Source organism: Dermacentor albipictus, chromosome 1 (assembly GCF_038994185.2).
Source record: "Dermacentor albipictus isolate Rhodes 1998 colony chromosome 1, USDA_Dalb.pri_finalv2, whole genome shotgun sequence".
NCBI lineage: Eukaryota > Metazoa > Arthropoda > Arachnida > Ixodida > Ixodidae > Dermacentor > Dermacentor albipictus.
The window spans coordinates 59510419-59523189 of record NC_091821.1 but is presented as its reverse complement, the minus strand read 5'-3'; the positions used below and the strand labels follow the sequence as shown (position 1 = coordinate 59523189).

Genomic DNA, 12771 nt, shown 5'->3' with positions numbered 1-12771 from the left:
TAAATCCTTATCAACCAATATCGGTTGTTATGAACCTTATCAGACTAGATCCAACCGTTATCAACCCGTATCGGTTATTATCAACCATATCTGACTCGATCCGACCATTATTAACTCTCATGAGTCCTTATCAACCCTACCGGACTTGATCCGACCCTTATCGACCCTTATCGGTACCATTAACCTTATCAGAGTTGCTCCGACCATTACAACGTCTAGAGTGCTCCAAGACGGCTATATATGTGGTCCCGAAGATGGCTTTTACTCCATCATCACCAAATATTTCAACAGAGCCTCTACAGAAACTGTTCTCTGACGTTTCTTTTTTAGAGCGCAGCTCTTTGGCGTCCGTTCCTGGGTTTCGCGTCGTCGTCGTCGTCGGCCTCGTAACCAGCTCCGCCCCCCTTTCATCCCCCCAGCGCTAGCAGCGACCGACTGATACCGCTGGATGCCGCTGACGCTGCTAGAGATTCAAGATAACGTGACTGCATAGAACACCGTCGCCGCCATGCAGAAAGAGGAGGAAAGGGTCCCCCCCCCCCTGTTCTTGTGTGGCGGATAGGGGTTGACTCACTATCGGCGTCAGCGGCATCAGTCAGTCGCTGCTATCTCTTCCCTCCTCCCTTTATCGTGTTGTCCGCTTGCTGCGCGCGCTTCTGCCCCCATCGTTTGCCGCTGGGTGTACACGCCGCCCCCCTCCCCCCTCTTCCTGCGAGTCTCGGGTTGTGGGAGAATGCGGGAGAACATCCCGTTCCTCTCGCTCGTAACGCGTCCCACGGCTGTGACAACCTCGCGAGGCACTTGTATAGATCTCGTCTTTGAGAATCAAGCATTGGTGTACCAAGTCGAACATATATCAGCCTATTTCTCCGACCACAAAGCTTCCTTCATGACTGTCAAGAACTGTTAGTGGAGTCTTTGTTAAAGGAATACGTGTGAAAAATAAAAAAAAATTCTGTGATAGCGCATACATGTGTTGCTCGATTTCTTTGCCTCAATCTATCGAAAAGGTGAAACAGCTTATTTGCTGCGCTCAAATTTCGCATTAGGAAGTAACGTAATCGTCGGTAATTTTTTACCGCCGGTACAACACATTCATGTGGTTCAGATATAGCCACTCATTGCAAGCGTGGTTGTTTAGCCCAGTGCGTAAGACACTCCGCTTCTGACCGGGGGTGATAGGCTGGAAACTCACCACTACCAACGTTTTTCATTTCAAATTTATTTTGTTTTATACAATAATTTCTTTATACAGATCCATCTTACGTGACAGACGGATGGACGGACGGACAGATTCCCTCGTTGGATAGGCGCATAAACGCTTACACATCTAAAAGGAACCCACGGCACTGTCTCTGCGCGCATTTGTGATGGCAAATGCGCCGAGTCTGCATGCAAACGCGTGCCGGTGCCACTGCTGCATGTACGTGTGCCGACACGTGTAGCGTACCGCGTGTGCCAATACGTGTACGCCTCACTTTAGAAGGTGATTAATTTTCGCGCCGACGGGCGACGGCAGTAACATTAAACGAGCCGACCGACACGAGCGCGTGGTTGTTATCGGCCAGGTGGCGGAGCCTCGCTCGTGCGCGCTATGAGTGGAAACCGGAACGGGATGCGCGTCCTTTTGTCTCATGAGCGAGTGGGCGCGTCTCTACGAGCTTGTGTTGTGTTCGCCGCAGTGCGTGGAGATTTCGAATCGGCGGCAAACAAACGCCAGCAGCGCATGATCATCGTGTACATGCGTAGTGAGAATCTGCGGCATTCATCCGAGGTCTGCGTAAAACCCAGACTGAGTGCTATTTAATTTTTTTTTCTGTTTTTCGTTTAGCGTTGCGAGTTGTTAGTCGAAAGTAACGTATCGATGCGTTCGTTTAGAAACAGTGTCATTCGCTACGCGCGCGACGTGGACGAGTTGTGGCGCAAGCGACAGAACTCGTCGCTTGCGCCCCCGGCAGCTTCGGATGAGGCAACGTGAAGTTTTACGGGGTATCGGTGCCCGTGTTCGCGTAGATCCCTCTTGCGTAATGGTGCTAATTCCTCGGTGGTCATCAGCCGCAGTGGTGGCTGTGCGGCTTTGGCGTTCGGCTCCAGAGTGTCACGAATTTCATTCCCGGTCGCAGCACCCGTATTCCGATCGAGACGGAATGTATTAAAGGGGCACTAAAACCAAATACTAAGTCAAGCTAAAGTGATAGATTAGTGCTCGAGAATCTCTAAGGCGTCAATATTATCACGAACAGAGCTTTAATAATCGAGAAATTGAGGCAAATGCACGACATGATTAGAGACTCCCCCGGCACGTTCAAGCACTTGCCCGATGACGAAAGGACTCCTCAGTTAAATTCTCTCGCTAGTGCTCAACTACTCACTGCAAGAAACATACTTGTATTGTATTATAGGACAAAATAATATGCTACTTCTCCAGTTCTATTTCATTTTCAGAGAAAAGAACTCATTAAAATTACCCTTTACAACGACGCGGGCGGTCGGAAGATTTCTTTTTCGCTCGACTCGGCGCCGCCAACGCTTTCACGTTTCAGTAGTTTCGTTATCGCGTAGTGCAGCGCTGGTTTTGCTGGCTGGCGAAGCTAGCACTAACTGCAAGTAGCAGAGAATTTAACTTCCGTGTGATGTCGCGAGATGCTTCAACGATCTACGCCACTTGACCAAAAGACAGCTGCAGAGGCGAATCCACCTCTCTCTCTCTCTCTCTCTTGGCTCGGTACCGCCGTCTGTCGGGCGCCGTTTCACTCAACGACGCCAGCAAAAGGTGGTGATGGCGTATGCAACGTCACCACTTTTCCGGTTGGGTGGCGGAAGATTTGAATTTCGAAAAAGGTATTCGGACCCTTAAGATGAAATTTTCTCGTAAACTAAGTCTTTTCCTGCCACGAAACAAGCATTGCGAGGTTTTTGGAATGGCATTTAGACAGTCCACGTCGACTTAGTATTTGCCTTTAGTGTCCCTTTAAGCCCGTGTACTTACATATTTAGGTGCATGTTAAAGAAAGCTTTAACTGGATAACTCAAATCTAAATACGCAGGAAGAAGTGGTTCTGCTCGGCACCCACTGCGCTGAATCGGTGATGATTGTTGAATTTAAAAGTGACCCTTAAAGTCTACCGACTAGACGAGCAAAATTTTTTTTTTCACCACCATATTTTGCGATAATTGTTGAATATCACACAGACACACGCACAAAAAAAAAAAGCGAGAACCCCAAGCATCAAGCTTACGACTTCAAAGCTCAGTAATCAAAAGACGATATCACAATTGTGTTAATTGCACCTTTTCAGACATCCAAAGCGGACAAAATTAGTGTAATATATAGCACTCTGAAATATAGAACTAATTCAATCGTCAGTAGAAATTTTGCAAAAACCCGTAAACATCGCAATAATTTCAAGCAAACATTTCCCCACTCTATAGATGCTCTTCAGAGGCAGTCCACAGATCTGCCATATCTGTTTTTCTTTCACAGTTAAGAATATGCGAACATTGTGCTTCAGTATTTTTAAACGTACCAATTTTTGACAAGTAAAAGCTATGATGCGCTAAATGAAAATTATACTACCTGTAAAGGGAGTAGAATTATTATTTTTCTATAAAATGCAACAACTTTCCTTCAAATTGGTTCAGGGAGGTTTTATAATGAGCGCATATCTGCGTTTCACATGCATTTGAATGGAAAATTGCATATGACTCTAAGTAAAACTTTATCTGAAGAGGAAGCCGAGAAAAACCATTTCTGCTTTCTATGTATTGAGTTAAAGCTCTCTTTATGGAACCCCAGATAGTTGAAATTAATCTGACTGTGGCGTCTCTCGTAGCCTCCGTGAGTTGTTTTGGGACGGTCAACACCATAATCAAGTTTTTAAGCGGCGTGATCGCCTCGGCAATGGCCAATCGCAGACCATACTATAGTAAGAGAAAAAGCTTTCAATACGGTCCCAGAAGCGCGTAGCGCCATAATACATTATTTTTACAAAATGAGCGGGCAGTAGATGAAATACAAAATTCGGCAGGCAGGCTTTCCTGTAGCATGAAATGTGACCCAACCAACATGGCCTAACCAACCCTCGAAAGCTAAGAGACACGTTTCAAAAGAAGTTTGAATAGTGTAAGGAACGGCGGAGCAGCAGAGATGGAGGGGGGCCATTTTGCGCGCTTGCGCCTTTTTTTTACGATTCTAGCCTGACGTCTGCCACCTTCGTTAGCTCAGATAAGATGTGTGGGATGTTGCACATGCAGGTTTCACGCATCCACATTTGATCACGACACGGCTGTTACAACACAGGCGCCCCCCCTCCCCCTTTTATCTTTGAAATGGTGAATCCTTGAATAGTAGAAATGCTATGCGATATATTCGAACTCTACAAAATAAAAATAAAGAAAAAACACATGTTTCTTTACTTCGCGCTTGTTTCTCTCATCTTGCACGAAAACAAGAAGGTTTTAACCTATTGAAGTAATTCTTGTTTCAAAATTCCGTAAGATTTTTAATGAAACTACGAGAGACAGCACAGGGAAATTCGCTTGTGGTAGATTTGACGATTTCGTAAGTAGGTTCCATAAGTGTGATTTTCAGGGGCTTAAGACTATTCGAGCAGCGTGCACACCCCGATGGCGGTTGAAGTCGCAACAAAAAAGGGGTAAAAAGAAGATACCGACAAAACAGATGCCCCCGAACTGGGCGTAAGTAAACTGCGCTCGGGGACGCTTCTCATGTCGCGGTGTTAAAGTCCAAGCAATTGTTATTTTTTATATGCGTAACAGTTAGAAAATGCTCGCTTTGTTTCAATCTATAGTTAAAAAAACATCTTGAAGATGGATGAACACGCTTTCTTTTTTTTCCAGTTAATTACACATGCTAATACATCGGGAAAGAAGTGTGCTCGATGGGCGTATATCTTGAACTTCAACGCCATCAAGGGCGCTACAGGACAAAGCATTTACTTGGAGCAGAGTAAAGCTCTTTGGGTATTATGGTGGTCTTTATTAGTGTGCTCGCTAATGTGCAGGGAAAATGACGGCGGTGGAGGTTGTTATATCGTTTCGGTACACGTATAGTCAGCGATGCCCTTGTGGTTCCGACATTGGAAGCAAACTGTGCTTACGCGATGTTCTTATGACGTGCTTTGCCACGCGATGCCGAGCTGACGAACGAAAATATGGACACGTTGAACGAGAAATTACGAGCTAGTACATGCGTGTTCAGTTGTTATAAAAAGCCGACGCATCGACGACGGCTGAGTGGTTCTTACACTTGCCGAGCAACAAAAACGAATGCACACGTATGCGATGTGTGCAAGACGATAAGAAGGTAACTGTATAGCCACTAGTGTCGCGTAACATTTATTGCAATTTTTCTTCTGTTCTTGGTTTCGTCATCAGTTCGCATGAAGCCATGCCCCCACTCTTTCCAAGATTGGCCACTCAGTGGGACTGAGAAGACATGAATTGAACTGTACATAAAAGAATTCTTACATGTGAGTTACATAAACGTTGCCGCGTTGATCATTTGCTTTCCCGTTCTATCTGATTGAATCTGCAAGATTACATGGTGTCTCTTCTTTCGTTCGTCTGAACAAAATCGTTTCTCTTTCCTTTTTTTTTCTTCTGCGTGCGAGCACCACCTTTCAAAGTTATCGCTCGGCGTCGGTACTGCAGCCGGCAGCCAGCAGGACCTGTTCGATGTCGCATCAGCGAAGTGCGATGCATCCGGCAGTGAAGTCGAACGCTCCGGCCGCAAATAAACTTTGCTCGCAAGTCTAGAGCGCGCAAAACGGAGCTCAGCGTTGCGGGCTCCACTTTGCGCGCTATGTTCTTTTTCTTCGCACGCGGATCACTTTCGAGTCCTAAGATTGTACGCAAAGATAAGCAAACTATCACCGGTCTCGGCAAGGTTTTCTTTTTTTCTCTCTCACTTCCAAGGAGTTCCGGGGCACATGAACACATATTCAGACTCTTCAACTTTGGAAAGTTGACAAATAGAAGCAGCGACTGTTCCTTGTAGGCTCAGGAGATAAAAATGGAGCGTTGAACACATAAAGAACAAAATATCACGAACAAGCTTTGTTTCAGTGTTGAGTTGCTTTCACTATAAGATGGCTAGCTGGCTGAATGAAGCCAGCAAAAAGTGCATGGGCAAAGACAAAATGACGTAACGTTGTCCAAGTATTCAAGGTCAGGTGTTTCTTAATCTGGGACGCACACTTCAAAGCGAGAAAACGAGGGACAGAGAGAGAAAAAAGAAAGAAAAGAAGACAGAGTGCACAAGCATGGAAGCGTTCGTGCAAAACAGGAACACTTCCACATGCTACTTTCAAGCTCTCGAAAATGAAGAGGTATAGAGGAAGAAGGACGTGCTCGGCCTTTACCGATGTGACGTTGTTGTACCGAAGCTGTATTTCTTTCTTTTTTTTATTGTTGTTATTCTGGTTGCTTTCTTTCGGTTCGTGCATTGTGCACAACCACCCATTGTACCCAAGGGGCGCAAGTGCGTCAAGGTAACAATCTTCACAAACTTTGCCGCTTTCGTAGACATCTTAGTTTACTCTTGGTTTCAGTGCTAAAATTTCGGCCTTCGCCATACTCTACGAGATTAGATTACCTAGACCTAAGGTAAAACCAGCGTAAGGTAAAGGAAAAAAGATGAAATACTGCGAATGCGAGCCTAATCGTATAAAGCAAAAGAGCTGAGTATATTCTATATAAGTGCAGTCCCACAGGCAGCTTGCTACGATATCCACTCAAGTAACTTCAACTATCAAGCGTCCCTAATTTTGTAAACCGTAGTACTAAGTACCGAAGAAAGAAGAGCGTTTTCTTCTTTCTTTTTTTTCGGGGTCGGGAGGAGGGTATATGGCTCAAGCTAAGCAGCCGTCCCTTGTTCGAGAGTGTTTGCCCCTTTGCAACGCAGCCAGTAAAAATGCCCGCAACCAGCAGCAAGTGAGCCAAAGGGCCATTGCTCACCTTTCGCTTGTTGCGGATGATGTTGGTGTCACGCACAGTCTCGGCGTTGCCCGGCGTGCGTGAGTTACGCACCGCGCCACCGATGCGTCCGTAAGTGTAGCAGATGACGCACAGTGGCAGAAAGTACTGCAGGCCGACGAGCACGTGGTTGTACACCTTCCAGGCGAACGGCGGCAGGACCACGTTGATGCAGAAGGGTCGCGACACCTCGCCGGACGCGGAGTCGTAGACGAGGATGACGCGCAGTGCGAGGGCGTACGGCAGGGCGGCCGCCGTCGACACGGCCCACACGATGCCGATGAGTACTTTGGCGTTGAACTTGGAGCAGCAGCGGGCGCGCAGCGGCGCCGTCACGGCGCGGTAGCGGTCCAGCGCGATGGCGGTCAGCGTGAATATGGACACGTTGACCGAGAGCACCTGGACGAACGGGCAGAAGGCGCACATGAACTCTGGCAGCACCCAGCGCTGCAGCAGAGCGGCCTGGAACTGGAACGGGATGGAGAACAGTCCGATGATGATGTCGGCCACGGCCAGGTTGGCGATGAAGAAGTTGGTGACAGTGTGCATGCGTCGCGACGTAGCCACGATCCAGAGCACCATGGAGTTTCCGGCCACGGCCACCAGCGAGATGAGTCCGTAGCAGAAGGACAGCAGCACGATGATTTCCACGGGCACCTGGTACAGCTCGTCTTCGTCGGACGTGGTGTTCAGAGGTGACGCCGACCCCAGAGTGCCGTTGCCGGCGACCGTCCGGTTGGCGGACTCGTGGTCCATGCTGGCGGCAGCAGCGGCGGTAGCAGCGGGAGAGCCGAGAAGAGCGCGCGCCCGGACGTGGCGGAGGCACAACCGCGTGTGTTCGGCCCGCGAGGTCGATTGCGGAGCCTGGAGCGTCCGCGCGCGCCCCGCACGCCGACGGTGCGCGCCGCCCGTGACGTCGCCGCCGACGCAAACTCTGTTCAACGCACCCCGCCTCCTCCAGCTCTTCGGTAGGCTCCTTTTTTTTCTACAATACCGATGCTGTGGTTGGCGGCAGCCATGTGTCGCCTGTGTGGGCACACAGATCGAGCAGTGCTTATACATCATTTATCTCGCCGAGAAATAAATAAATAGAGATAGGTATTAAGAGAATGGATTTCGCACTCCGTTTTGTCGAGCCCGGACACGGGCCCCTGCTTTGTTCGGTGTTGCGCTTTGTGTGTTTTTAGTTCATGTGTGTCGGTGCACGAAGTTCAATGTAATTTTTTTTGTGTTGGTGATTGTCGCTTTAACGATAACTTTACTTTTAATGAAGACATGTAACAGTTGAGAGCTGATCATGCAAACGTTGTTTGCAAGCGCAAAGTAAGACCTCTGCCTCACTCTTCGTAGTAATTATTTGGGCATGGTTCAGATGTGTTTTAGATGCGTTTCAGACAAAGAATCCGAAAATACAAAACTGCGAGGCTACAGGAAGATATGTAAAGCCTGATTCGAATTTTCTAAAAACTCATTTCATTTCTTTCCCGGCTTCGAGTTTCCAGACCAGGACGAATTTTTCTGCAACTGCGAGCCTTTTCTTTTGAGGAATCCGCATGCGTTTCCTTTGTGGCAATGGCTACGATTGTGTGGATCTCTCATTTTTCCTTTATTAATTACTTCGCTCCACCTTGCGGCTTTCCGCGGAACTAATAAGTAAAGGAAAAGAAAGGGAGCTTGTCCTTCACCTTTTGCCGTGAAGTTAACAAAAATAAAAGCTTTGAAACATAATTTTATCATCCTAAATTGATTTATTGTTTCTCTTCAGTGTCCCGAAAGTAGACGTCGGTATAGCCCTTAGGGAGGAAAGCCAGTTGAATGCGCACAACGCTGATCGCTCCTGTTCTACCGCGGAATAGCTCCCATTGACCGCCTTGATTGCGAGGGCCACGGTGTGCGTGGCAGGGGGATTCCCCCGTTCTTCCCTCTTAACCACAACACATCCGCCTCTTTCGCCGTGCGATATTTTTCGACAAAAAAATGACTACCATTCCACTCTGTGAAGATGAAATGGCAGCGCTGACGACAGTCGAAGCTCCTAAACGAAAAGCCAAGTGCTTTCGCCGCCATTCCAACTTCACAGAGTGGAATGGTTACCCGGGCTCGCGATTATCGTTTCCGTTCAGCATCGCGGAAACTTTCTTCGTCGGTCGTCGTTTCGTGCCGGCGCCGCTTACATTCTCGTTGCTGTTCCCTCCGCCGCTCCTCATACGCATGTTGTTCTTAGGGTGTACGAACTACACGTGTCTACCCCATCTATAACGCAGCTGTTTTTAGCGCCGATACCTCTCTTGCTTATATTCTGCGATAACCTTGACGTCACACTATTGTTCACCGCGGGCGTTCTAATCTGTTCCGCATTTGACATTTGTGCCACCGAACTGCACCCGTGTAGGTTTGTTAGAAATCGTTGACTCCGTTTCTGTTGGCCGACACCGAAAAAACTACGGGAGGTTAGTTATATACAGCTTTCGCTGTAATAGATACAAAACTAAGCACACCACCAAGGAGAACGATTGATTCGCGTATCGCGAAGGCAGCCTTCTAGCAGGGCCTGTCAGGATTGGGGGCTCAATCCCATCGCCCGTGGTCCTTTGCCAAGATTGGAGTACGGCATGAATTCGAAGGTAGCTGGCCCATGCCGTCGTCCAACTTATTTACGCTGATGACGTTGATGAAGTGAAGAACTGCTTCTCATCGAGAACGAGGAATATGGGTTTATTTACAGAAAGTCTAACATGACTGCTCAAGAGAAGTGTGTCCAGCATTCGCACAACAACAGTTTTTATACACTCGGTCCGCCGGCCATACGAGGCGGCGACTGTTCGTTTACTCATCGCCAACTTGCCGCCGCTCCGCAGAACAGTTTACGTACACAAAGGCACACACATTCCGATGCCCGACGCCAGCGTTGGAGGGGTGCCGTTCCGGGAAGTATCGGCGCCAATCGTGGGTAGCTCGTTGTCTTGCGTCTGGACGAGGCCTGGGAAGCAACATAAAACGGCTTTCCCGCGGCAGCTTGTTCATGTGTACCAGATCAGGTCCGCGCTGGAGAACTCCGGCACCATTGTTCGTCCACCGAACTCGTTCCGTCACAATGGCGATGCGGCTGGTGGATGGAAGCGGTTTTGAGCACAAAGCCCGCTTCTTCGAACGCCTCCTAGCTGCAGCGACGGAGAGTGGGGGATGCGCGTCTTGTCCCCTAGTCGTAATTGGGTGGCAATTTTGCCTTGCAGCTCGCCATTCTTAACAGGCCAGACATCCCGTTTACTCAAACAGCCTACAGGCGCTATACGTGAAAGATGCGCAAATGTGTGACGACAATTTGACCCTATTTGACCCTATTATTTTTTATTTAAAGTAATGGCTTCCTTCTGATCGCACTAACTCGATCTGCTCAAGCATGGCACTAAATGGGAAGTTAGAATTTTTTCTTGTCCCCTTTTGCAATGCTGGCTCTTGCATACAGAGACTCGGTGTACGCTAAAGCTCCACACACGAATGAAACTTTATTCTGCGTAGGCAGCCAATTTTTCACAACGCCCATGGTGGTTACCAGATTATACAAACACTCCGTGCCAGAACGCAACCTAGTGTTGCCAGCATTTTACGCGAGTCAAGATTGAGGCGTCGCTTCTGCTCGACTCTATATGCCCCACAACCGCCACCCGAACTCTCCAAATCGTGATCTGCACGAACTGCCGGAAATAGTGGAACGAGAGCTTGTTCAAATACCAAATCTGGACATGATCAATCATTGCTCCTTGCACATGTGAGCTGGAAGCAGGCACGGGACCGTATAACGTAAAACTATTCCATTCTGATTTATTTTAATCTAATGACATCACATTTACCTAACCGTCGACGCAAGAATCGGGTTGTGACCCGTAAGGTTGTTTGAACAGCCCAATCAAACGCTCTCCACGTTTATAGGAGATCACTTTTGTTTCCTTTCAAAGCAAATAGTATCGCCCACCTTGATAGGTTTTTCGTTTCTAATTGGATGCTAAGAGGCGAGGGTGCGCAGAAGGGGAGATGGTCTCGATGGGGCCGAGTAAGTTCAGTGAATGTAGATAGCCGGATGAGGAGAGCCATGCTAGCATCACTGATTGGTCCGCTCCTCCTTGCTTGCTTGCGGTGGCTGGTCGAAAATCGTCGTAGCGTGCATCGTAAGGTTCTTTTTTTAAATTCACCGACGATTACGATACTCCCTAATGCGAAATTTGAGCGTACCTCTATACGTGTTGTGATTTCGCGGTATATTGGCTGGCGCGGACAATCTCTCTCGTGCGGCACATTGCAAATGTAGCGAAGTGTGGCGCGACTTCTTCGCTAATCGGAAGATCACGAGAAGTGTTGCGTGTGTGGTGGCGGTGGTTAAAAGCCTTCATTGTAGTAATGAGAGATGTGAGCCTCATAGCGGCGCTCTACATACTAGGTGAAGCCCCTAGTCCGGGACCCCATTGGTCGAAGCTGTCAGCTTGGCTTTCTGGACCGAGGTCCTCTGGGCCTGAAGGTCTGAGCAACCAAGCAGGGCTGCCTCCGAGTCCTCTCGTGTAGGGTTGGGGGTTAGGGTTGGATTACGTTCACAGGCCTTTAAACAGCGCCCGAGATGGAGCATCGTACGGCTCATGAAATATTAAGCGCATTATTGTTATTATTATTATTGTTATTATTATTATTATATTGCAGGATAGAGTACATATTAGTTTTCGTTGCCGTGCCCCAAACAGGACAGGGGCAATTTAAGCGAATTTAGAACAACCCTCTAAAAAAGTTTACATCCTTTGGGGCTGATCTTGTCCCCAAACAATAATCGTCATCTGCCTTGCTTGCATTTCCTCTCTTAAAATCTCGGCGCTGGCTACTTTTCTGTCGAGAATGCTGTGTCAAGCTGATAACGCGCAAGCCGTTCGCGACTAGGAAGTACCGGGCTCGCAGCGTTAAAGAAAGGAAATATCGGCAAGGCAGATGACGATTATTGTTTGGGGACAAAATACAACCCAGAGGGTGTAAACTTTTTTTAGAGTGAAGGTATTGTAAATAAGTAACTTTTTTTTAATTATGGGGTTTTACGTGCCAAAACCACTTTCTGATTATGAGGCACGCCGTAGTGGAGGACTCCAGGAATTTCGACCACCTGGGGTTCTTTAACGTACACCTAAATCTAAGTACACGGGTGTTTTCGCCCCCATCGAAATGCGGCCGCCGTGGCCGGGATTCGATCCCGCGACCTTGTGCTCAGCAGCCTAACATCATAGCCACTGAGCAACCACGGCGGGTAAATAAGTAACTTTATATTCCCTGGAAGATATATAAGGCAATATGTTGCGCCCACGACTTCGGACAGTTTTCATGCAAGGAAGTCGTAATGGGTGTTACACAACATATGTTTAAAAAAAAGAAATGAGGCTTTACATTTTAATTGTTTTTACGATTTCGATTGTGGAGCCCCTTAATAGTAAATCTGTTTGTAACAGAAGTTTCTTGTTTTAGCTTCAAACAGCACTGCTTTAGTTTTGTTTGCGGTGATTTTAAGACAGTTTTCAATAGAACAGTCATGAACGTTACTTATAATAACGTTGGCTGTCTTGATAAAGCGACGTGCGTCATTTATTTTAAATAGTAAAGTAGTGTCATCAGCAAAGATATCATATATTGTGTTAGAATCAACATTAATTAATTCGTTGACGTAGTAGATAAAAAAGGAAGCGACCTAAGATGATTCCTTGTGGGACGCCTACTTAAACTGGCCTGACATGTGATACAGTGTCAAGT

The 12771-nt window shown here is 47.5% G+C and overlaps 1 protein-coding gene across 1 annotated transcript in view; it reads right to left on the bottom strand.

The window, feature by feature from the left end:
• The window catches only part of LOC135918354 (RYamide receptor-like), a 262805-nt gene extending 254730 nt beyond the window's left edge, over window positions 1-8075 (bottom strand). The window contains exon 1 of the mRNA XM_065452029.1: window positions 6979-8075. Within this exon, the coding sequence (XP_065308101.1) occupies window positions 6979-8061 (1083 nt within the window). The 5' untranslated portion in view covers window positions 8062-8075. The remainder of the gene's footprint in view (window positions 1-6978) is intronic.
• Between the last annotated feature and the right edge of the window lie 4696 nt (window positions 8076-12771).